Consider the following 24,593-nt stretch of genomic DNA (forward strand, 5'->3'; position numbering starts at 1 on the left):
TTTACATGAGATTAAACCATTTAATTCCTAATACTATAATTCATTTTATCTAAATATTTGCAACCAATAAATAATTTATTCATAATTGAGATAACTTTCTCACCTCTCTCTCTGGACTATATAGAAATTGACCATTTTTTATGTGAATATGGGCTTGAGTACACTCAACAAGAAATATTCAATTTTGCGACCGAATTTGACTTATGATGCATGATTTTGGACTGCCTGTAAAATAAAGTGTAGTACGATGAAATCTGAGCATTGTGTCAAAAGTTATAAGTGTTTGAAATTTTGATTTCTGAGGTGTCCTTATGCGCGCCTCTCCACTAGGATATACTGAAATGAAAATGCATCTTTTTACTTTTACTTACTTTTTACTTCCTAGGTCCTCCCGACGGTCGTGTGTCCGTGGAGTCGTCATAGTTGTCCCGGGTTAGTCCAGGTGTGTAGCAGTGTGTTCCCCAACATACTCTGCTACTGAGTAATAGGGTCTTGTCAGCAGGTACATCTTCAGTGTTCTTGGGAATGTCCCAGTATTGACCATTGATTTTACATGCAGCGGGAGCAGATTGAAGAAGAAAGCCCCAGTGTAGGCTGGTGATTTTGCAGTCTTAGTGAGTCTGTGTTGGAGAAGATCAATATTATTCCTGGTTCGGGTGCTGTAGGTGTGTTGTCCGCATCTCAGCCTGGGGTTTGTTTTCACCACCGCTAGTACTGTTTCCATGATATATAGTGAGATCACTGTCAGGATATTATACTGCACAAAGAAGCCCTTACAGTGATCCAACATATTTCTTCTCAGTATAGTGCGTATAGCTCTCTTCTGTATACACAGTACTCTGTTGAGGTTTGCTATTGTTGCCGATCCCCATGCAACAATGCCGTATTTGAGATGAGATGAAAATAGGGCATGGTAGGATGTAAATGCTGTCTTCTCATCTGTTATATTGCGTATTCTGCGGATCACATACAGTGCTGAAGATAGTTTTTTACACAGGTGATCTATGTGGTTTTGCCAGGTGAGATTTTTGTCCACTAGAATTCCGAGGAATTTTGTATTGTCGGCCTCCATTATTTCTCCATTCAGGGGTTCATGTTGTTGATTTCTATTTGTGAATGTAATACAGACTGTTTTTGTAGTGTTGATGGTAAGGTTTAATTTATTGCAGATTCCTTTAATTTCATTGAATGTAGAATCGATTACTTCATTTTTAGACATTTCCTTGCTAGTGGGCATAAGTATTGTTGTGTCATCTACAAACAAAATGCATTTTTTATCAGGTTGTAATTCCTTAGAAAAGTCGTTTTATATAAATGAGGAATAGCAGGGGGCCCAGTATCGATCCCTGTGGTACGCCTTTAGTGACTGCTTGTATGGATGATCTATAGTTGATTACATTGCTATTGATTTTATGTTCTACTTCAACATATTGTTGCCGGTTTGTGAGGTAGTTTTCTAGCCAGGCAAGTGCATTTCCTACAATTTTTAGTTTTTTGAGTTTGCTTTTTAGTATGTTGAAGTCTATTGTATCAAATGCCTTTTGTAGATCAATAAAGAGTCCACAGGGGGTTTTATGTTCTTCCCACATTTTTGTAATCTCATTGTGTAAATTTGATATTGCAGTCATTGTGCCGAGGTTCTTTCTGAATCCATGCTGCTGTTTCACAAGTAAATTGTTGTCTTCAAGATGGGATATTATTTGATTATAGGCTGCTCTTTCGATTATTTTTGATGGTGTAGGCAGATTAGCAATCGGTCTGTAATTCCTGGGATCAGTTTTGTCACCTTTTTTCAGTTTAGGATAAATCTTTGCCACTTTCATGTATGATGGAAATTTTGCTTGTCTTATAGATGAGTTAGCAATGTCAAGAAGTGGCTTTTTCAACTCGTCCTTGCAATACTTCATTATTTTTCCTGTAATCTCATCATATCCAGCTGAGTTACTTGGTTTTAGGTTGTCAAGAAGGCAGTCAATGTCTGATTCTGAAATTGTGGAGAAATCACTGAATAATGGAGCATCAAGCATCTCATCCTCACTATCTAATGCGTGCATATTTGACTTTGGTGGCGGTTGTGTGAATAAAGAATTGAAGATATCACTAATATGCTTGGGGTTTACTATTTTTCCGTTTTCCCAGTTCAGCACTAGGTTGTCCTGTACTCCTAGCTTGTTTTTGTTTCTTTCATTATTGATAATCTTCCAGAGAATTTTTGTTTTATTATTAGTCTTTTCAATTCTACTTCTTATCTGCTGCACTTTCTTCTCTCTCACTTCAGTGTCATAGGCCTTCTTTAAAGTAGAGCATTTTTCTTTATCTTCCAGAGAGCCTGTTGCCAAGTACTGGTTATTTGCTTGGAGTAGTTTGTGTCTCAATGTCAATGTGTTATTGTCCCAAAAGATATTTTTTTCGGATGTAGTAATTTTTTTAATTCTCGAGGCATTGCACTATCCATACTTATCCGCATTATCTTCAGAAAGTTATTATATTTGTCATCTACTTGAGGAGAGTTTGTCACCCTTGTCCAGTCAGCTTGCTGAAGCAATGTCTTTAGTTGATTTAGATTTTCTGTGGAGAAGTTTCGGGTGTGCTTATATATAGCATTTTCATATTCTACCGTACTAGTTACTTTGCAGATGACAGTGTGATGGTCGGAAATTTGGTTTGGGTATGCTTTAGTTTCTATTGTTTTTGTGTCCATATTGTGATAACATCCGTCAATGCTTGTGGTTGAGTTTTGAGTGATTCTTGTGGCAGGCATCCTGTAGATTTGGCAGCCATGCTGTGTCAAGATATTTTCTAGGTCCTTACAGATTTGGCTCTCTGGTTTTAGAGTGTCTATGTTGGTGTCTCCAAGGACAACAATCTTGAAGCGCTTTCCAGAGTATTTTTGAAGTAGACTTCCAAGTCTGGATAGGAATTCATCTTCTGTTCTGGGGTATGGAGATCGATAGGTGCCAATAATGATTAGGTTCATCTGCCTCATCCGTACTTTCACCACTACTGTTTCAAAAAGCTGTTCTGCAGGTGCATGTGACTGGTCTAAGTTTACTTTCTCCATGTTCAGTTGAAGGTTGCTTCTTTTATACATGGCAATGCCGCCTCAGAGAAGAGTTTTACGACAATAGTTTGCTATAAGAGTGTAGCCAGCAATATTGGTGTGTAGTAGGTCTTCCTCTCTGAGTCCATGCTCCGAAAGAACAACGATATCAGGGGTGTACAGACTCAGATCCATGCTCAACCTCTCCAGTTTTGATTGCAATCCCCTTTGTAGATTCAAGTGGTAGATGGTGAGTGACTTATTTTTCCTATTGCAAGTCTGTTTGAAGGATTGTTGATTTTTTCTGTGTTCCTTGGTATGTGGAGTGTGTTATGTGGAGTGTGGCTATGAGATGCACTCAATGAGGGCTCCAGAATTCTTCCCCCTTTCAGTTCGTAATATACTACAAATGCCGGCCTTCAATATGTTAGCTCCCTCTTTATTGAGATGCACACCGTCCCAGTCAAGGTGTTTCCTTTTCAGTTCATAAGAGTGTAGTCCAAGAAGTTAATTTTCAGCTGATCCGCCATGAAATGAAGTGCCATGTTTGTTTCCTCAATAAACCGCATGTTGCAGTCCTCTCTGACCGGTATGGAGCAGACATACCACTCGGTCCCCGGAAATTTCCTCTGGTTTGCTTCAATGGTGAGCCACAATGGTCTCATGACATGGTTTGGTGTTCGCGTAGTTCTCATATTATTTGTTCCGATATTCATAATTACTTTGTCTGGCAGGACAGTCTGTGTTTTGAGGTATCTACTCACGTCCTGTATTCTACCGCCAATATTAGAGTAGAAATCAGACTATAGAATATTATTAATCATAAATCAGCTGACAAGTGATTACACAGATGTGTGGAGAAGCCAGTCTATTGCTGTATTTCCATAAGGTCTATAGTTTCAATCAGGTACTTGTGGATGAGAATATTGCGTGAGGTCTACTGTTCATAGAACTACTAGTATAAACACGATGCAGAACGGTTCCCCCAAAAAATTAAAAAAAAATAATAACATTTTAATCCAAAACAGATATAAGCCATTTGACTACTAACTCATGTAAAACAGGCTTTCATAAAATGGACAAAAAATAGAAAATTACATCGTTTTATTAATTAAACAGTACTTACAAGTTCATCTGATATAGGCTACTCATGGTGAATAATCAATTGAAGAATTAAAATTTATTCTGATCAAAGCACATGAAACGAGGGTGACAGAAGCGTATTTAAAAAGTGAGGTTGAGGTTATGTAATTCATTAGATTACATCTAACGGGCGATTCTCATAGAATATAATAATCTAAAGCTAGGCTTACACCAAAGTTATTAACAAAATGTTAATAACTTAATCCTTATAGATTCTATTAGATTGAACGGAGCTTGACAAACAGATATGTTCATCATGTGTATGATAAGATAATAATGTTCAATCTAATAGAATCTATAAGGATCAAATTATTAACATTTTTTACTTTCCTTGCCTAGCCTACCATAGGTAAGGGAAGTATTGCTTTCCGAAAAAATTAAGGTACCCCAATTTCTATACGTTTCAAGGTCCCCTGAGTCCAAAAAAGTGGTTTTTGGGTATAAATGTACACGATATCTCCCAATAATTAACGTAATGACTTGAAATTTGGAACTCAAGGTCCTTACACTATAAGGATCCGACACGAACAATTTCGATCAAATGCAATTCAAGATGGCGGCTAAAATGGAGAAAATGTTGTCAAAAACAGGGTTTTTCGCGATTTTCTCGAAAATGGCTCCAACGATTTTGATCAAATTCATACCAAAAATAGTCATTGATGAGCTATATCAACTGCCACAAGTCCCATATCTGTAAAAATTTCAGGAGCTCCTCCCCATCTATGCAAAGTTTGATTTTAGATTTCCAATTATCAGGTCTCAGATATAATTTAAACGAAAAATTTCGAGTGGAAAAGATTGAGCATGAAAATCTCTTCAATTAATGTCCAGTAACATTTTCACCTAAAATTGAAAATTAGCTTGAAATTTGAGAAAATGTGATTATTCAATTGCAGATTGTTGGCAACTGTTGATTCTATTGAATCATTCACTATGAAGAGATAGCAGATCTCGTGTGTATCCAGCGTTATTGACCTGTCACCAGCTGGCTCAGTTCTTAGAATAGTAGACTTGAGATGCGCGGGAACACTAGCGTCAGGTGACCAATTTTCAAAACGGCAAGGAAAATGTTGTGTGAGTGCGCCACACCAGAATTTTTTATTAACTTTTGTGTAAACGCAGCTTTAGTCTCATGAGCGTAGACATCATTGTGCGTAATATCCATATGAGGATAATGTTGTTGGTGATAATGGTTGAAGCTGTAAATTAGGTGTTTTTCACAATACAAGTTGCATTGTTGTCAGGTGTACATGGAAATCTATATGAGATGAGCCTGATCTCAGATTGTAGAGCACAAAAATACGCCCAGAGGGATTTTGAATTATACATTTAAATGGTAACAATCGGAAGATATTGTTGATCAAAAACTGAAATACATCAGAGCAGATTATTTTCTTTAAATTTTAATCATTTCTGAAAAATCATAACTTCATTACTCATTGGAGATAGAGAGTGCCGAATAATCTCATTTTATTCAGAATTTTTTAATCTAAAAAAGGCAAGAGCAAATTTTTATGTCCTATTACTGGATTTGGCAGAAATAGCTGAAAACTGGAAAATGAACCGAAAATACGAGGTGTTTTGGCCATCCCGTAAATAGCACAAGGAAATTTTGCATGAAGAAATTGGTTCTGGACTTCTCTCATGTATCCAAATAATATACTAGTAATCAGAACTACAATATAAATTGCAAGTACACCCCCTTTTTTATGTCTATATTGACTGGACTAATAGGACTACTTAAATTATTGAAACATAATAAAAGTTACCCTTTTTATCCTATCATATCACATAAAATAAAAATAATAAGAGAACAACTTTTATTGTGTTCCATTTTCTTGATTTATATCTCAAAATAGAAAACACTACATGCTTTCACTTTTCTTTATCTACGAGCAAGATAATGAATAAATCCTAAAAATGATAGCCCTGGTCTTGAAAGACCTCGAGAATAGTTCTGTCCCTTGGCCCCTCAAACGCTGAAAGTGAGCAGTTAGAAGAGGGACCAACTTCTTCACTGACACTGAACACAGAATGGTGTGAAAAAAAATGAAAAATGGAAGGAAAAAATGAAAAAGGGAACATCGGTCTTGGAATCGAGAAGTAGACTGGTTAGTTCATTATCCCTCCATGAAAAATTCAGTAATCAATCCAATGATTGATTTCCAAGCAAGGAAAGGGTCCAGAACTATACTCGAGGCCTCCACCACGGACTAAGAAAAAATAGAATTTCCTCATTGTGTATCTCTACTATCTAACTAGGATAGAACTACTACTTTGCCGGAAGGATAGAATGAAATTCTTGATGAGATCAGAAATTTAATCAGAGATCAATCATCAGGTCACTCATGACATCTTTCATGATTCTGTTGATTAACTAGAACCACAAAAAAGGTAATTTAGAAACTGAGATAGTCCTGAAAATACAACAAAATATCTGGAACTGGAAGATTGAAAAGTCACATTCATGATATATAATCAATTTTATTTCTCAATTGCACATGAACTACATTTTCTACAATAACCATTCAAGCTGATTTCACCAAAATTTCTACTAGAATAAAACTCTACAGAAATAATGTTCAGGTACCGCACATTCCAGCAAAAAATCTAGATTATTTTGATTTATTAAGGTTTTCAAAGATTTCCCAACTCCCTTTCAAGATATTTAACACAGTCTACAAAGATTCTAATAGTTGATGAATTCAGTTGAATTGATATTAGTAGCTTTTAGAAATATATTAACCCATACAATTAAAGATCTAACTATCAAAATGATTATTATAGATAACAGCTATGTATTCTTAAATTTATGGCTTTTAGACTCTGTATCTGATCATTATTTTTACAGAGAAAACTATGTAAGCCATACAACAAGATTTCACTATGATATCTAAACTTTCAAAATGCATAACGCAAGCTACACCAAATATCCAATTATAGATTGAAGGCTGAGCTGCAAATTTTATGTTAATTATTATAAGTACATAAATGCAATTGATGAAGCGATGCTTTCAATATAATCCAAAATATAAATTTTACGAAAGATATCATAAAATTATGTAGTTGCCAACCAACTATATAAAATTTATTAGAATAATATAAACGACAGAAATAAATATCCAAAATGATAATTCATTTAAATGTTTGCATTCATCAGCCAGTTCATTGTATAAGTTGAAATAAAAAATAAAATGATTATAATATAATTATCAAATTATCACATAAATTAATTGTCATTAAAACATAGAACATATATAAAATAAGCCTGTAAGAATGCTTTTATAATATATAGGCACCAATCAATAATCTAGATGTCATAATAAGCAATATCAATGATTCAACATTGACATATTCTATTATCTAAACTTATCACATATATTTTCTATAATGGTAGTAATGACACATAAAGTAAGTTGGTTAAAAGAGAAATATTTATAAATGTCTATAGCAGTCCGAGATTTAAATAATTACGTATTCCATTTATAATGCCTGAGTTAAAAGTAGATTAATTGTATAAAAATATTTGATTTGAACACAGCCAATCACATAGCGACACACAACAACAAAGTTAACATTGATGAGTGCAGTGAACATATTCATTCAATATACAGGCAAGTGGAGTCCAATATGCTTTAGAAATAGGTTCAAGGCTAAACATAGACTTTTAGCAAAAATATTCAGGAATAATTTTCTAATTAGGTATAAGCAATAAAAGACATTAATTTGTTCTACTCTTACTAATATTAAATTCAATTATGGCAGACCGTTACAATGCAGTGGAATTGGAAACAGTCAATCATGAATCATTATATTAGAAAACCTGACTCTAAAATCTCTAAAGCCGAGTTTTGATTCTTTAAATAACTTACATATATTATTACAGTAATAAGTGGAAAAAATTGATAAATTCGGAAAAATGTCTGTTGATTTGTAAGAATGAATAGAGTTGCACAAATGATGGAGTCCATCGCCAGATCAAATAAATATTTTCAACCTACGTTGATTGGACAAGTGATTCTTCATGAGATCTTTTCAGAGAACAATGTATAATTGAAAACAATAATAAGATTGAGAACACCTGCTACAGTCTCAGCAACAATTAAACACTAAAAGAAATTTGCCAAGTTAGTGTTGTAGTAATTATTTTTAAAACAATAAATTATAAAAAACAATGCCAAGACAAAAACACACATGGCTTGACGTAAAAATCATATATTAAAAATATCATTTTAACAAAAAAGAAGAGATTTTCGTTCATGAGGTGGGACCAACATATCTCATCAACCTTACAACAATCAGTTCAATAAGTAGAACACAACATACCGACCAATTAATAGCACCACCATTACTGGACATTAAAACCCTGCTCATATTTACAATTAGACTGAGTCTGGCTCAAATATTTTTAGAACCTACAAAAGATTGATTCAACTAAGAATCTACCTAGAATCTATAATTGTTTTAATGATTGTTCAATAGATTCTATGCAATTAGAGTAACATTTTAAATAATAAAACGAATAAAATGATTTATACTAAAATGTATTCACTAATTGTAAATATAAAGATAGAATAGTTCAAAATGAATAATATTATAGCTCTAATATGATTGAAAATGAACACAAAACGCATTCATTTTTCTAGATAAGTTTTGCAAGATTTCATATAAATTTGAATTAGAAAGTATGTATTTGTACTAATAGAAAATATCAAGTGTCTAGTGTAATCTAGTTCACTAGATTATATTTCTACAATCTGATAAAATCTTTTATTTTCAATATGAGTAATTAAAAAATATAATTATTACTGTACTCATAAATGAAGGAAATTTACTGCGTTGCTATATCATTTATATAATTATAGGATATATATCAAACATGAATTTTTCCAGAAATCCAATCAATAAGATGAATTTCAATGAAAGACCTTTGGAGGTAGAAAAATGCCTATTTTTCAAAAAATATTCAACTGCTAAGAGCTATGCAATAGTATTCTATAAATATTAATTTCCTTCCGCAATTGAAGCTTGTAAAATTGGCAAAAATACCAGCAACTTTAATGAATTAGGCTACTTAGGTTACTACTGGATGATTAATTTCTTTACGAAATAGTAGGCTCTAAATAAATTATCATTTCTGCAGTTGAAGCTTGTCAAATTGACAAAAATACCAGAAACTTTACAGAAGACAGTGAATTAGGCTACACTAAGTTACTACTTTTTGCAATTCATTTCAAGCAGTAAATTGTAGAAACTCTTCTCAAGTATCAACTCATCAACTTAATGAACCAATCGTATTAATTATCAAAGTAGATAAAAACGATAATATAATATCATTGATCTACAATAAATTGTTTCCTAAGATTTCTAGTAATTCATTTATAATAAATAGATGATAAGGCAGAATGTGACTGGACTTTCTAAGGCAATAATGGTCTAAATAGTAGAACATATTTAAAAATATATTATTCATCCATCATCTTTACCAATATAATGTATAATCTATATTCAGATAGAAATTCCGAATTAAAACATTAGAAAGCAGTTAGCCCTCTACTGCATACAATTTTTTCTCATATAACAGAGCTTGACAAAAGTTACAAAAACGTCTAATAAAAGCCACACAAATAGCCTACCATCCCAAGGTTTTAAAAATCTTCACGGATGAGACATTAGCATGTCCTATCCCGTCTATCAGATAGTGAAAGCAACATTTTTCCTTTCCGTAATGTTTTTGATGTAATCAATGAAATGAAATGCAACTGATCCATAACATTTAATAAATACGCTCCACGTAAATAGATGTTGGTCCTGTTTAAAGTAAACCGAAACTTTGATTATTTGGGAATTCATAGTAAGGTCCTCTTGTTGGACTATCATTAAATAAAATTTCAAAAACATTACACTCTTGGAATTGATTGAGTTTCATCAAGTTTCTATGATTACCCAACTATTGATTTGGAGGCGGGGTTCTAGAACACGATTATTCTCCTTGATTTAGCTGAATGCGTTAGTTATAAATATATAGAATTATTTCCAGGAAAAAGTTCCAAAAGTAGTACTATTAGTCTATAGTAGTACTATACTATTTTACAGCACTTGATTTTTCATCGACACTAATGGTCTAGAACAAAAATTTATTATATTCAAAAATTATTATTTATTTCATTTCAGTTGATTAATTTTTTTGACATTTAAAAATTGTTGTTATTTTAGTTTGATCGATATAGATTCTGAAATCCAGGTTGAAAAAGCGGTGATTGATTAGAAGCTTATTTGGATCAAGTCATCAAAAGTTTTAATATTCTAGAAAAGTAATTTCAAATATCCATTTGAATTTTAAAAGATTTCAAACCTCCCAATCAATTATTTAAGCCTCCATAAATTTTGTCAGTTCTACTAAACTATTAGTGTAGCAGTACACCAATAATTTACTGCTCTTTATTTTTCATGGACAAGAAAAGTCTAGTATTAAGGGATATTATTCTTCAGTCCACGAATAAATATTATTAGAAATGTGTTATCATGGTTATTTTAGCTCGATCCATGTACTCAAAGTCTGTTTGATCAAGCTGATCAATAAATTATTAGAAGTTATAGTGATTATTTTACGGACATAATTACGATACATCTATTCATATATCACTTCCAATTTTTAGAAAATCTCAAACCTTCCAGTCAATCATTTTAGCCTCCATAGATTTAGTCAGCTCTGCTATTTGACATAAATATAATATAAAATCTATTTCATATACCGTATCTATTTCAATCTTAGATAATTTCAAACCTTCCAATCAATTATTTAAGCCTTTATAAGTTTAGCCAGCTCTGCTATTTGACATGAAAAGGCCTATAAAATCCATTTCATATAATTATCAATTCAAATTTTAGAAAGTTTCAAACCTTCCAATTAATTATTTAAGCCTCCATAAGTCTAGTCAGCTCTTTCATTTGACATAAATATTATAAAATCTATTTCAATCTTAGATAATTTCAAACCTTCCAATCAATTATTTAAGCCTTTTAAGCCTTCATAAGTTTAGTCAGCTCTGCTATTTGCTCTGATATTTTTCGATTTTATAGAAAATCCATTTCATATATCTATTTAAATTTTAGAAAGTTTCAAACCTTCCAATCAATTATTTAAGCCTCCATAAGTCTAGTCAGCTCTGCTATTTGACATGAATGTGATAGAAAATCCATTTCAGATATCTATTTCAATCTTAGATAATTTCAAACCTTCCAATCAATAATTATTCTAGCTTTCATAAAAATATTGTGAGCTCTGCTATTTGACATTAATATAATAGAAATTCAATTTCAATTCTATAACAATTTTAGATTGTTTCAAATCTTTCAATCAATTATTTTAGCCTCCATAAATATGCTCAGCTTCGCTATTTGATTGAATCAAAAATGAAGCGAGCGATTTCAGTTGGCGGGGTTGTTGGGATTATACCCCATCACGTTGGGCAGACACAACTGTAAAAACGCGTCATCTTCGTCTACCTCATACTGATGCATATCCATGCCCAAATCCTCCAGATCAGGTATCTGGAAGTTGTCAACACTGGCATTGTTGTTGTTGTTGTTGTTGTTGCTGTTGTTGTAACTGCACACACAAACCAGACACACGCGTTAACAAGTTAGTCAATAGCAATAGGCAAAAATATATAAGGGGAAATTAAATTATTTTCGCAAAAACTAAAACCAAACTAGAACATAACAACCGAAAACAATCATTTCTTTACATATTTCCATCTAATGATATTGACATTTGTTGTGTGCGTGTGTTTGTTTGCGTGTGTGTGACGCACCAGAGGGGGGCATGCAGGGGGGGTGTTGGAAATGACGGAACGCTGTATTGTACACTCATTTATTTAACATCAATTAGCAACACATCATCGTTTTACATCAAATGACAGAGAGCGTTACATGACACAAATTGCACGGCTATCTCTTTTCTCAAACATACAAACCAATCGTAAACCCTATAAATCTGTCCTCGCTTTCTAATCCAAGAATATAAAAATGAAAAACAAAAATATAGAGTATAAAAAGAGCGATGAAATAATGTGCATTCAGAAGCGGGACGTTGAAAGCATACAAACACAACAAACATCAATAACATTAGAAAGTATAAAAATATCAGTAAGTTTAGAAAATGTAGAAGCAACATAGAATAAAAATAAGAGAACCTTACAACAAAAAAACATTCATTGAATTTTAGATCAATGATGAAGTAATGAAAATTGCACAATTAGCGAGCATTCAACCACTACCGTGGAATGTAAATCTATGACAGAGAAACAATCTGATAGGACATCAGAATACATTCAAAATTTTAATATTATTAACAACTAGTATACTACATAATCACATCTAATATACTGAAATTTGGTTAGTTTCAACAGCGTTCTACAACTAATCAGAGTCTACTAACTACAATGCAATACTACAATGATACCAGAATTTTACAACAGAAAAGCGGTAACCACACTGAGCAGTTTTACATTACAGTATTCTAAATTATCTCTTCGGGCTGAGATTTTTCTCTACACGAGAGAATCTTCTCTATTCTAAAGGTAAAATGCATAATCAATTTTGAATACATAATAATATATATATGAATAAAATTAAATTACAGAGGAGCTTTTTGAAACACTATAGTATGTTGAAACAACTAGTTAAGTCGGACACAACAAAATGCGTTACAAATGTTTTTCTAGGTTTGAAATTCTCAGTGTTTAGCGAAGAAGTCGGATGTTTTTCAAACTAGTTGACATGCGCTTCTGTTTTTGTTTTTTTTTTAATATTTCATATTATATTATTATACAGAAAGCATACATGAATATATGCTTCTGTATGCTTTCTTATTTAAATGAGAGATAGGAATTTAGATGAACTGTATTATTAGCGGCGATACTTGACAACGCTAATCATTTTAAAGAAGTAATATTACTATTTTAGAGCAGTTAGTGGTCAAGTATTCTACTTTGGCTTCAAACAATCTTCATAGTTAATTTATAATAGAACGGTGAATCTGTTTTTAATTTCTCTATTTTTAGGCCACATAAGGCATGTTGAAAATATTTTATCTAATTGAGCATTAGAATATAAAATTATCATTTTATATAAAAATACAATTTATTTTTTGTATTAGTATACTTCAGAAAGAACTTATATTGAAAATGATATGACAGTTTAGTAAGTTTTGCTCCTTGTTTATTAGTCTGATATCTCTTGAACGAATTGAGAGTTTTCCAATCAATTAGTGGGAAACACGTTTAATTAATGTTGGTTTATAATGCAAAGAGAGAATTTGATGTAATGATTTTTTTTAAATATTTTCCAACCATCAACACTTTTCTACTACAATCAAACAGCACGGTATCGGTGCAATTTGAAGTTAGCGCACTCATTAGACAAGACGTACTGAGCTATTCACGATAAGATTTTTATAATCTAATATTCATATTACAAGTATTAAATCATTTTTGAAAAGATCAACATTGATATACAAATATTGAACAACTATTAGTAACAACAATGGCAATACGAAAAATATATGATGATGGAATAGCATCACCTACACAGTCAGATAGTTTACATCAAGCAATAATTAATAGGCTTATTGATTGAGCACAGTCAACACAACTGGGAAATAAATCCATGTGGAAACATTTGCATTACAATAAGCCCATCGTCATCGTACCGTATCACATTGAACAACTCACACACTACAACATCAATCTTCAAATAAAATCTCAAGTTACGATTATAAATATGAATAGATTCAACATTAAACTTCAAGAATTAACAATGGGAATGAATTTTCGAGTCGTCAATAGCATGTAACATCAATAAGAAATTCATTTACCTACAAATCTAACATTTAAGAGTGAAAATTCCTAAAAACTACATTGAAGAGAGCAAAAGAGCTCTCTGATATTGAGCTTACTGAACGATATTCAGTGCACCATTCAAAAACTATTTACAGATTCGAAAATCATAGACTGATCAAAATAAAAGGTCCATTATAGTATGCGAATTCTCCAATTGGTTCAGAACATCCCTCGATTTACAACGTATTATTTGAAAATAATCTGAACTGGTAAATCATGGAGGTTACGTTTAGATAAAAAGGAAACATGTTATAGCCTACTGATTTCACCAAAAGATTGGTGAAAGATACTATAAAAAATGCTTTCAGCAGGAGAAACTCCAAATTCCAAAAATAAAATTGGAAACCTCAATAAAACATTAAAGAAAGAAAGTAATGCCTAAAACCTATAAAGAAATACCAAAAATGTATTATGCGCATGAATAGGAGAATAAATCATGAATAGAATGAAAAATGGATGAATAACAAGTAATTAATAAGAGGAAAAATATCCGTTGATTTGGGGAAAGGCGATTTTCGAAACCGATGAGTTTGAGAAAATCTTGTATCCAATAACAAAAAAGAGTTGATGGAATGAATAAAATGTCAATGCGAAAAAATAGGAACTTAATAAGATAAATATTATTATATTGCACAACAGAGTTAATAATACTCTAAACTTGATAAATCCATTTATTCGAGAGCAAGTTTTTTTTTAAATTACACAAAAATTAGGTTTGGTAACATCTATTTTGGAAGAATTAAATTGAAATAATTTATAATCACAATTAGAAAGGAATCTTGATAGTTCCTTGACAAGATGCGTAAGTATTCATTTCACTCCAAGAAATCTGTATAAATTCCTGTTAATAAATGCATTTTGTGCTGTAATTAAGTATTGCGATGAAACCACGAATTTAATCGAAACATCATCTCTTTAAAATATAAATTGTTATCTACAGCTCATGTAAGATATGTACCGATCATTCATCAGTATCAAATACAGTGGAATGTTTAAAACTCACTGGAATTTGTAAAATAGTGCGTTGGTCACAAATAGAAACTATAATTATTACTAGAATGAAACGTCTTATATTATTTTTCATTGAAAGACTAATTTGACAATGTCAGTCATTCAACTAATTCATTTCAAGTACAGCACCTCAGATAATAAGACTAGTATGATAATTATTATGGTTTTACCATTTTTGATTTCCAAAAAGTGACATTTTTACTGAAGATTTACTAATAACTGAATTATGGCACCGAATTCAGTGAATTTCTGAACAAAGGCTCAGCTTTAGCATCAATTTTTCAAGTTGAATTCAAATTCAAATATAAAACAAGTATCTAAAATCTATCACTGATCACAACTCTCGATAATTGATCGAATCAAATCAAATAAATAAAACTGGGAATATAAAAAATATTTTGGTTCTCATGCATTTACACCTCATCATTGATTGAATTCAAATGATCCGGTAAAATAAAATAAGCAAATAAAATAATAAGAAAGTATAACTACCAGTTATCTTGACTGAAAGAGTCCTGGCTGAATGAATCCTGTGCGTAAGGTGATCTAGAACAATAAGAGTGAAAATAGTATTAACGAAAATTTCAACGAGATAAACTTAAAATAATATTTATAAAAATGATTAGCAATGGAGAAAATAATTTTAAAAAAATAGAAAGCGAACTGTTATCATTATAACAATTAAAACTAGGAAAAATATTAATAGAAATGATCAGCAATGGAGAAAATAATATTAAGAAAATGGAAAGCGAAATGTTAAGCTTAACGCACTAACGAGCGTTCCAAAAAGTCAACAAGACACTTTGGACCTTAGAATAAAGCATACAGAAAATTGGCGTATGCTTTCTCTATAGGTAGTTCAACTTTGTTGTCCATCAAAATCAGTACTCTTGATTATAACTTTTAGAGTTTAGTAATAAATACTCAAATTAGGATGAATCTAATGCTAATCTGAACTATTCTGGGATGGTAGGCAACTGAGTCAAACTCAGCTTTTGTCAGAAAATTGTTTATAAATGTGGATTTTGGAAGAGAATTTAAGAAGAGAATCAATTTTTTTATGGTTGCTACTGTAATCAAACAAAAAATAACGAATCAACGAAAACAATAGATGGTATACAAGAACACATGAGAACAAAAAAATCCAAGATTTGTTATACCCGGAAAAAAATTATAAGAATAGTAATTAAATTGAATAGACTGCTAAATTTATACTACACAGTTTCAAAATAAATACTGCTAAACAGGGGTGAATATTATACTACGAAGAAGTATTCTGTCACTGACTTTCATTACAACAAACCAAATCCATTCAAAAATTAATTCAAGTACTTTTTATAAACTAGTTCCACTACAAACTACTTAAAACGTTGACTGAATAGAATAATGAGTACTCTCAGTAACCGTTAACAATTAGTAGCCGTTACAATAATGAGTATAACTCACCAAACAATCGACAAGGGAAGACGACTGCGTTAAAATTTACGAAATCTTGAGACATACAATTGAGACTAACATTTTACTAGTTCAACACTTATGAGAAGTTAGCTGATACACTTATTAGCATAAACGTCTATATATTTAAAACATCAACAACAATATAATATTTTACACTTATATCTAATAAACTCTCGATATTCAATGAAGAAATTCCACAACACGAACTTACATTTATACTTATTTTTAATTCGATTTCAAAGCAGAACATAAATGCAAAATTAGGCCCAGAAAAGATTACAATTTCTTTGGCCTTCACCAATACACACGTGAAGAAAGTTTTCAGGTCTCGTTTATTTTAAAATAACCAATGCAAGTACTGAACAGAAAATTTAGGCGACTTGATGTATTTATTCATTCAGATGAGCAATTAATTTTCAATTTGTGGAATATATTTGTGGTAATTATTATTCGAAAAATACTCGTTTCTCAGATAGAAAAATAATTATGCAGTGATTTCAAAATAGGTTATCGGCTAGTCAATGTGGTTTCTATACAATATGTACCCATAGGTTATGACAAATTTTCAATTTTTCTAATAGAAAAAACAGTATTTTCAACCTAAAACAATAACAAGAATAATGGACAGAAATGCTTTGTACAATTTGCTAAGGTTCTCAGGAAAAACGCGTTGTTGAATGACAAATACAAGTGGCATATGAATATTATGAGCCACAATGTTTCAAAGAGCTGTGAATTAAAACGACACAAGGTTTCTATCTCATAATCTTCTTCCATACAATTCATACTAATGTTAGCTTCCCTTCAAATTATTTCTGGTTACAGGGATGTAATTATATTGATAAATTCGTAGCACATGAAAGACACCTAGCAAATACTCAATACTTTCTTCACATTTACAATAATACTGATAATAACATTAGATAATAGAATTGACTGACAAATAGTTGTAATTGTAAAAACAATGATCTAATACGATCACATTAAAAATAGATTGCGACAAAACGTCACATACAATCACATTTATTGGAATCACATCGACAAGAAATGAATTTCTGACAGAGCATACATTTTCAAATCACCATCTAAGACTATTTTGGCACATAGTCACTGACTCTCGTTGCAGGGTTATGAGCATAAGCTTAAGATACAATCATTTCGACACAGTATAATACAGTAATAAAGCTTTGGGGAAGAGGAATTTTACATAAAACATCACGACATACGCAACGCCTAACTACAAAAAAGTTTAAAATACATATTACAGTAGAAACCATGTATTCAGCTTCAAGAATACACTAGTTATATAGTACATTTTCAATAAACCACCCGAGTGGTCCAATAAAGTCTCCTTTACTTTGGTCAAGTTAATACGCCAAGTTTACTTGAATGAGCTTTTACAAAGTTTTGAGTCTCAAGTCCATGCCATTCATGTAGTTTTAAAATTCCCTCAAGTCCTTTAGTCTTTCACGTTGGTTCAAAATCCTCAACAACATTGAAAAATACTTTGTCAAATGCGATTTTGAAAATTCTGGTGTATTACTCACGTTGGGTTATTCATATCATTCATGACAAATGAATAAATTATTAAACATTAGACTCTCATTGTAGTTTCTCGCCAGCTTTTAACCGCTCAGTCTGTTAGTAATTTAGATTCACAAAATTAATACGCCTCACTAGAAGAGCACACTAATAATTATCGCTCCTAAGCACTCCACTATCTTGGTAAATAAGCTCTTACATTGTCATAGTGACAATTCAGTACTCGGTAGATGCACGATACAGTATCAGTCAATACATGATATGACAATCTAATTACACTATTCAGATACAACAGTTGATGAAAGATCCAAATTGAGATAAAAATCTTCTAAAATAGAATACAGCCTACAGACTGACTTTTCATTCAAAATCCTGAACTACCTCATTCATGTTCATTATTATTCAGAAATTATTTTTACTGTTGTAGATCTATTAATGTTTGAACAAATTACAAACTTATGATTTTTAAGCTGTTTAAACCCTGTTTTATTTTTAATGAGACCTGCTTCTAGTTTGATTTGATATTACCCCCGAAGATTTATTTCCAAAATTGGAGGCATTGATGCAGGATATTTGCATTTCTTCATCAAATATAAAAACTAAAATTTTAAAAAAGTAATAAAAATAAATAGTATCAATACATTTTAAATCCTGGAAGATTGACGAACTCTAAGCTAGAGATTTTAGTTTAACTGTACTGTAACTAGCTACAAAAAAACATTTTCATTAAAAAGTGCTAATATGGATATTATTTGCAAACTGAAAAACAACTAGTGCAAAAACTAACAACAAGAAATAACACGGATTTTCAAAAAGAACTAATCACTAACGAAAGTTGTATGCCAAAAGACTCGGTGATCCTTCAAAAACAAAAGGAGTGAACATTTTTCCAGCTCGAAATAGAATATCAAGGAAAATGGTCAATCGTATTTTCTAGAAGAATCTTGAGAGATTTTCAGCTGCAGCAGACTTGTTAGGGAAAACTGTCTGCTGTTGACTCTTCTTTCTTGATGGACACTCTCTAGAGTTCCAGAATGGAGTGATAGCTAGCAATCAACATGATTACACAACGTTAGCAGATCATTAAACAATGCAGATAGCGCAACAATTTAATCGAGATCATATATACATATACAGGGGGTGTTTCATTTTCTACGCCAAATCAGAAATTATTAAAACTTTGGTAGAAACTGGTCAAACTAAAGCTCATATGTACCCTCTCAGATGAACTGAGATAGATCAGTTGTTTGTTTAAACCCGGAATGTGACACATTATAATGGATGCATACATATCTTCAAGTAAGGTAATCGTGGTTTAGCGTTGATCGTAGATGGTGCATATGATCCTAGGTCAACTTGCATTATAATAATAATAATAATAATAATAATAACTTGCATTATAAGAGCTAATGAAGTTTTTCGCGTACCTGATAAGAAATATGTAGCTGGAAAAGCCAGCTGATTTCTTTTGTACAGTTAGATTCACATTATAAAGTCAGCAAACCCGATTATTTTCTCTAGTTAATTAAGTTTGTAGTGTGAATGTTGATGTTGTGGAACTTTTCCATAATTGAATAGACTTAAAATAAACTTAGCTGTAACTTATAGCTGATGATGTGTGAGCACACACGAAAGCATGCTCCTGTAAAAGATTAATTTTTATGTAATTAAAGTGGATTTTTGACAACATTCTAAGTCTATTCAATTATTTTCTCTAGCGCAAATTAGACCTAGTTCCTACAAGCGTTGACTTTTAAGCTAATCCTAAAATGGCTTAGCAAAGTAAAGTGAGTCAAATGTTTTAACCAACACATAAATTATCAATATTCATTTCTTACTGTAATTTATGTTTTCATTGTAGTGTGAATTTTTGAGAATAAGTGCGAATTTCAGAATGAGTTATCAACATTTATTTATTTCTTATTGAAATCTGTATGTATAACTAATAATAATATTTATATATTATAAATAATATATCTGTATATATGTACATAATTATATCTGTGGTAATATCTGTATGTATGATGTCATTAGTGTGAATTTTGGTGGATAGGATTTGCATTGTAATTATTTTCAGAAAATAAATACTTTACTTTTCAATTGTTAAAAATACGGTAGCTTGTTGTTGAACATACTGATTAATTGCATAGCCCCAAGGAAACAAATCAAGTTACAGAGAGTTGCAAAACTGTGAAGGGTCAGTTTTTGACGCCTTTACGAGAGGAAATTCTATATTGATTGATTGGTAAACTCACTAGAATATATGTTAAGCGCTTAAAATCCAGCGTAAAAAATTATACAACATATTATCTGGTATGAAAAACTCACTATAAAATATGTCAAGCAATCGAAACCCAGCGTAGAAAATGAAACATTTATTTAAAAGCAGAGTAAGAAGAAATGCCACTGAATAATATACATTCACAAACAGATCTTAGTATCTACTAAACAAAGAACATTGAAATCTTGCTGAAAACTGCATTCGAGCTACTAAAGCGTGCTGAAGGTGAATTTCAATCATTTTTACATAATAATATGTTAGTATGCTCAAAATAAAATTTTCTAGCGTTTTCCTATAGCTCTCTCAGCTATAGACAAAAGTGTTCAAATTTAGAACTTAGGATTAGCTAGACCGGCACAGTAAAAAGGAATAACGACTTGGGGAGGTATGATAGATTTGAACGTTCCCACTCTATTCTCTTTAGGAATTACCAAAAATATGTGTTATTTCAAGAACAATAAGGGACAATGTGGTTTTTCATAACCCAATAAGAGGAAACATAGCTGGAAAAGCCAGCCGATTTATCCGATTTCTTTTGTACAGTGGGATCCCCGTTATAATGTCAGCGCCTGATTAACATTGGTTTGCTATCCTCTTCTGTCATTAGGCCATTGGACACAAAACATATAACTCTACATCATCTAGGTGAATACAGCGAATAGCAACAAAAAATGTTAAAAGATAAATTTTTACATTTCAATCATGCAACATTGAAAACCAATATTTCAGACACATTCATAAGATCACGGAATGTAGTAGTAGACGTTAAGGGTCTTGAAATTCACGAACAGTCACGCAACTAATGAATGTAGAAGTTACTTTAGTTTAATTCAATTGTTGATGCATTATGGTATGGTAATCACATTGGATGAGTGTAGGTACAAGGGCAAGTCAGATCATGCATGAGCCAAGAAACAAAATCTGGAAAGAGTCAGTGAAACACGTTGTGATTTGTCTATTGCTGCTTACACTGAACGCAATCAGCAAGTTTATTGCTAAAGGGGCTGTCAATAGTTAATCAAGTCTAAAAAAAGAAATATAAATGTAGATACTCTTTCCAGATTTTGTTTCTCATCTGCGCGCAATGTCATGAATGACCACGTGTGCACTTGCACGCATCCAATGTGACTGCTCGAGAATGTCAAGACCCTTATCATCCACTTCTACATTCCGTTAACGTATGACGTCACCTCCACCAACCGAGATGTCAAACTCCAACCAAATCTAATGAAAGAGTTAACACAGCTTCATTCAAGCGGGTCATTCACTATCCGATATTCTGTCCAACTTCAGTTCCTTCGATTCGAAGTCGGAACGTGAATAGGGTTGTGTTGGGCGAGACTAATGATGTCGTAAGAATGGTGAAATGTTCAACTGACTTGGCCGACCAGGCCAGCCAAGGTCAGCCGCCTATTCAGGTTCGATTTGGAACATTTGGGTTCATGTAAATTTTTTCCCATCATTGATTCAAATTATCAGTTATCTACAAATAATTTGATATCTTTTGGTACCAGACTCACCAATCTGATCTAGTGCTTGTGTAAATAAACATATTTATTATAGATATTACTAATAGTATCCTTTTTATACTTTTTTTACATAAACACAAATAGTAATAATTCATTTTGACACTTGAAAGTAGCATGAGCGCTCAAAACTATTTGTGTTTATCTAAAAAAGTATGAAAAGGGTATTCCCTTTACTGTATTAGAAATTAAATGAATATTAATGTACAAACCTGCCGGGGTCGTTTGAAACGACAGTGTCGGCTGGAGACTGCGGGGTCAGCATAGAGGGTGTGTTGGGAAATCCCATTTTGGCAGTCGCCCGCTTACTTGGGTCCTCACACTTTGCCTGCTGCATCATAGACTGTCTCACAGGCGGAATATGATTCATCAACAGTGGCTTCACGTATCCATTCGAGATCGGCTTCTGAACTTCTGTCGATCAAACAACAAAGCACTTCAAATCATCTCTTCAAACACACAATCATTCATCTATTCAATTATGTTCTACTTATTTTTTATCTCCCAATCAGTTTAATGATGTGCTTCTTGTGAAAATAGAATAGAATGACTTTTTCACTTGATGTGGCGAAGTTAGGACAGTGATGTCTACTCTACTGCTTAATCACGTTGTTAGCAAAAAATACATAGATATTCATTTCATTGACAATTACAAATCATAACTATAATAAATATAATATGATTGGGAGAAGACAACAGGCATAGCCCAAAACTGTCTTCTCCCAAATTTTTACAAATAAATGTTTCAAAAAAGAATAAGGTTAAGATTACACTTTCACTTCAAAAAGTCCAATTTCCACTCCAAAACTAATGAATAAAATAAAAATTTTGATATTTAAAAACTGATTAAAAACAAAAATATTTCACTCAAATCTATAAATTGGAAATTTTTTAGTAATTTTGCAAAATTTTGAGCCAGAAAAGAAACACAACTTCACTATGACTATGATTACACAGCTAAAGGGGCTGTCAATAGTCAATCAAGTCTAAAAAAAGAAGTGCAAGAAAACAAGAAACATTACAATAAAATGAAATAAATCCAAGTATTCAGAATCAATGAACTTTTAGAGAAGTACCACAGAGTCAAGCTCATACGGTTCCAGTTTTTATTTATACAACTGTCAAAATAATCCAACCCTAATTGTAACAGTACCATAGAAAACGAGAACGCCCATATCGTGAATGTTGATGGAAAAATCCTCTTATCACGAACAGAAAATTTCACTCTCAACACTAAAACTGCTGCAACAGTCGTTGGGAAATGTGTGAAATAGTGAAAATATACATCAAATTGGAGATAATTTGATCCTCTATCAGCTCATAATCAGCACGGAATTTTTTCATCAATCGTTCGAAAATTATAAGGATGAAAAGATGAAAAAAATGGAGGCAGAAGTGTTTTTTCAAAAAATGTCTCACTTTCAAGAGCGTATATCTCAGAAACTATGAGAGATATGGAAAAAATGTAAAGGACAAAACATGTTGGTAGTTTAGTAAGCTTCAATTTTGCACAGAATACAAATGTCCATAAGATGCATAGTTTCCGAGATATATGCAAAAAATGAAAAAATGGTTCTTTCAAACCACCCCCACCCCTTTAGCACAGGGGGTAGGGGTGAGAACTTTGATATGTTAATCCTCTTACTATCCTTAAAAGAGCTGTGAAGTTGAAAATTGTGTTCCAAACTTTTCCCCCTATAATCTTTTGTTGACTGGACTAAAAGGTAATAGGCTCCAGAGTAAGTTTACTATAGGGTATGGAAGAAATTTATGATGTTAACGATTTTTATATTTTTCGTCTAATTCAAGTAAAGTGAGCTTACCAACTGGAGTGCAGTATGGACCAAAGCAATCCTCCTTCAATCTGTTCGGGTATAACTTGACGAGATTTTTCAAATCCGAAATCCTATCAGCCAAAGATCGTATGGCAAAATCTTTACTCGAGAAAGGCTGCAGACTGAATACTTCTGACGTTTCTGAAATAGTTTACAAACAAAACATAAAATATGTTCAACGAGTCTTCATAATAGTAGTTTGAACTGAAATTGTGAGTTACGACTGGATTTGGAGTTTTAGTCAATTGCTGCCTGACAAGTAGTGAATAACATGTATCAATATCGGTTCGAGTATTTCTTCAATAACATAAAATACAGATATGGCTAAGTCAGATAAGGATAAGGCACTATCAATCTCTGATGCAGGAAAGACATGGGTTCAAATCCAGCCAAACACATGGATATCAGATCACGTAATCATCTTACATCTCATTACACTTAGGTAAATACTACTTAAGTCGGCATAAAAAGCATCTTTATATATATATACAGATATTCATATTTAAAATAAAAATTACTTCAATTGGAAGGCGACCACTAGAAAAATTGTTTTCGCTAAATAGTATGTTTTCTGTAAACACAATACCTTCTTCTTCATCCTTTGCCCACACTTGTGGGATCGATGGCGTCATTCGATATGTCATAGCACCGAAACAAGGACAATAAAACACATTTGATAATCAGCGTTGTCAAAGTTGTTTCCAACCAAACCAACATAAGTTTATTCGAAAGTAAATCCATACAACTTTTATATAGATCCTCTGTTGATGTTGTGGAACTGCTTAATGAAATAATGTGATTGAAACTACAGCCTCGAAACTACAACCCAGTGTTCAAAAATAAAGGAGTCGA

At 32.2% G+C, this 24,593-nt stretch overlaps 1 protein-coding gene across 2 annotated transcripts in view; it reads right to left on the reverse strand.

Annotated features, from left to right (window-relative positions):
* Positions 1-6,647: 6,647 nt before the first annotated feature.
* The window catches only part of LOC111049728 (signal transducer and activator of transcription 5B), a 41,618-nt gene continuing 23,672 nt past the window's right edge, over positions 6,648-24,593 (reverse strand). The window contains exons 14-17 of one of the 2 annotated variants that reach the window (XM_022335891.2): positions 23,730-23,882; positions 22,119-22,320; positions 15,592-15,645; positions 6,648-11,795 (exon numbers count right to left, since the gene is read on the reverse strand). In XM_022335891.2, coding sequence (XP_022191583.2) covers positions 11,615-11,795; positions 15,592-15,645; positions 22,119-22,320; positions 23,730-23,882 — 590 coding nt within the window. In that variant the 3' untranslated portion in view covers positions 6,648-11,614. The remainder of the gene's footprint in view (positions 11,796-15,591; positions 15,646-22,118; positions 22,321-23,729; positions 23,883-24,593) is intronic. The other variant, XM_039426237.1, reaches the window with a different exon arrangement.

Source organism: Nilaparvata lugens, chromosome 4 (genome assembly GCF_014356525.2).
Source record: "Nilaparvata lugens isolate BPH chromosome 4, ASM1435652v1, whole genome shotgun sequence".
NCBI classification, from domain to species: domain Eukaryota; kingdom Metazoa; phylum Arthropoda; class Insecta; order Hemiptera; family Delphacidae; genus Nilaparvata; species Nilaparvata lugens.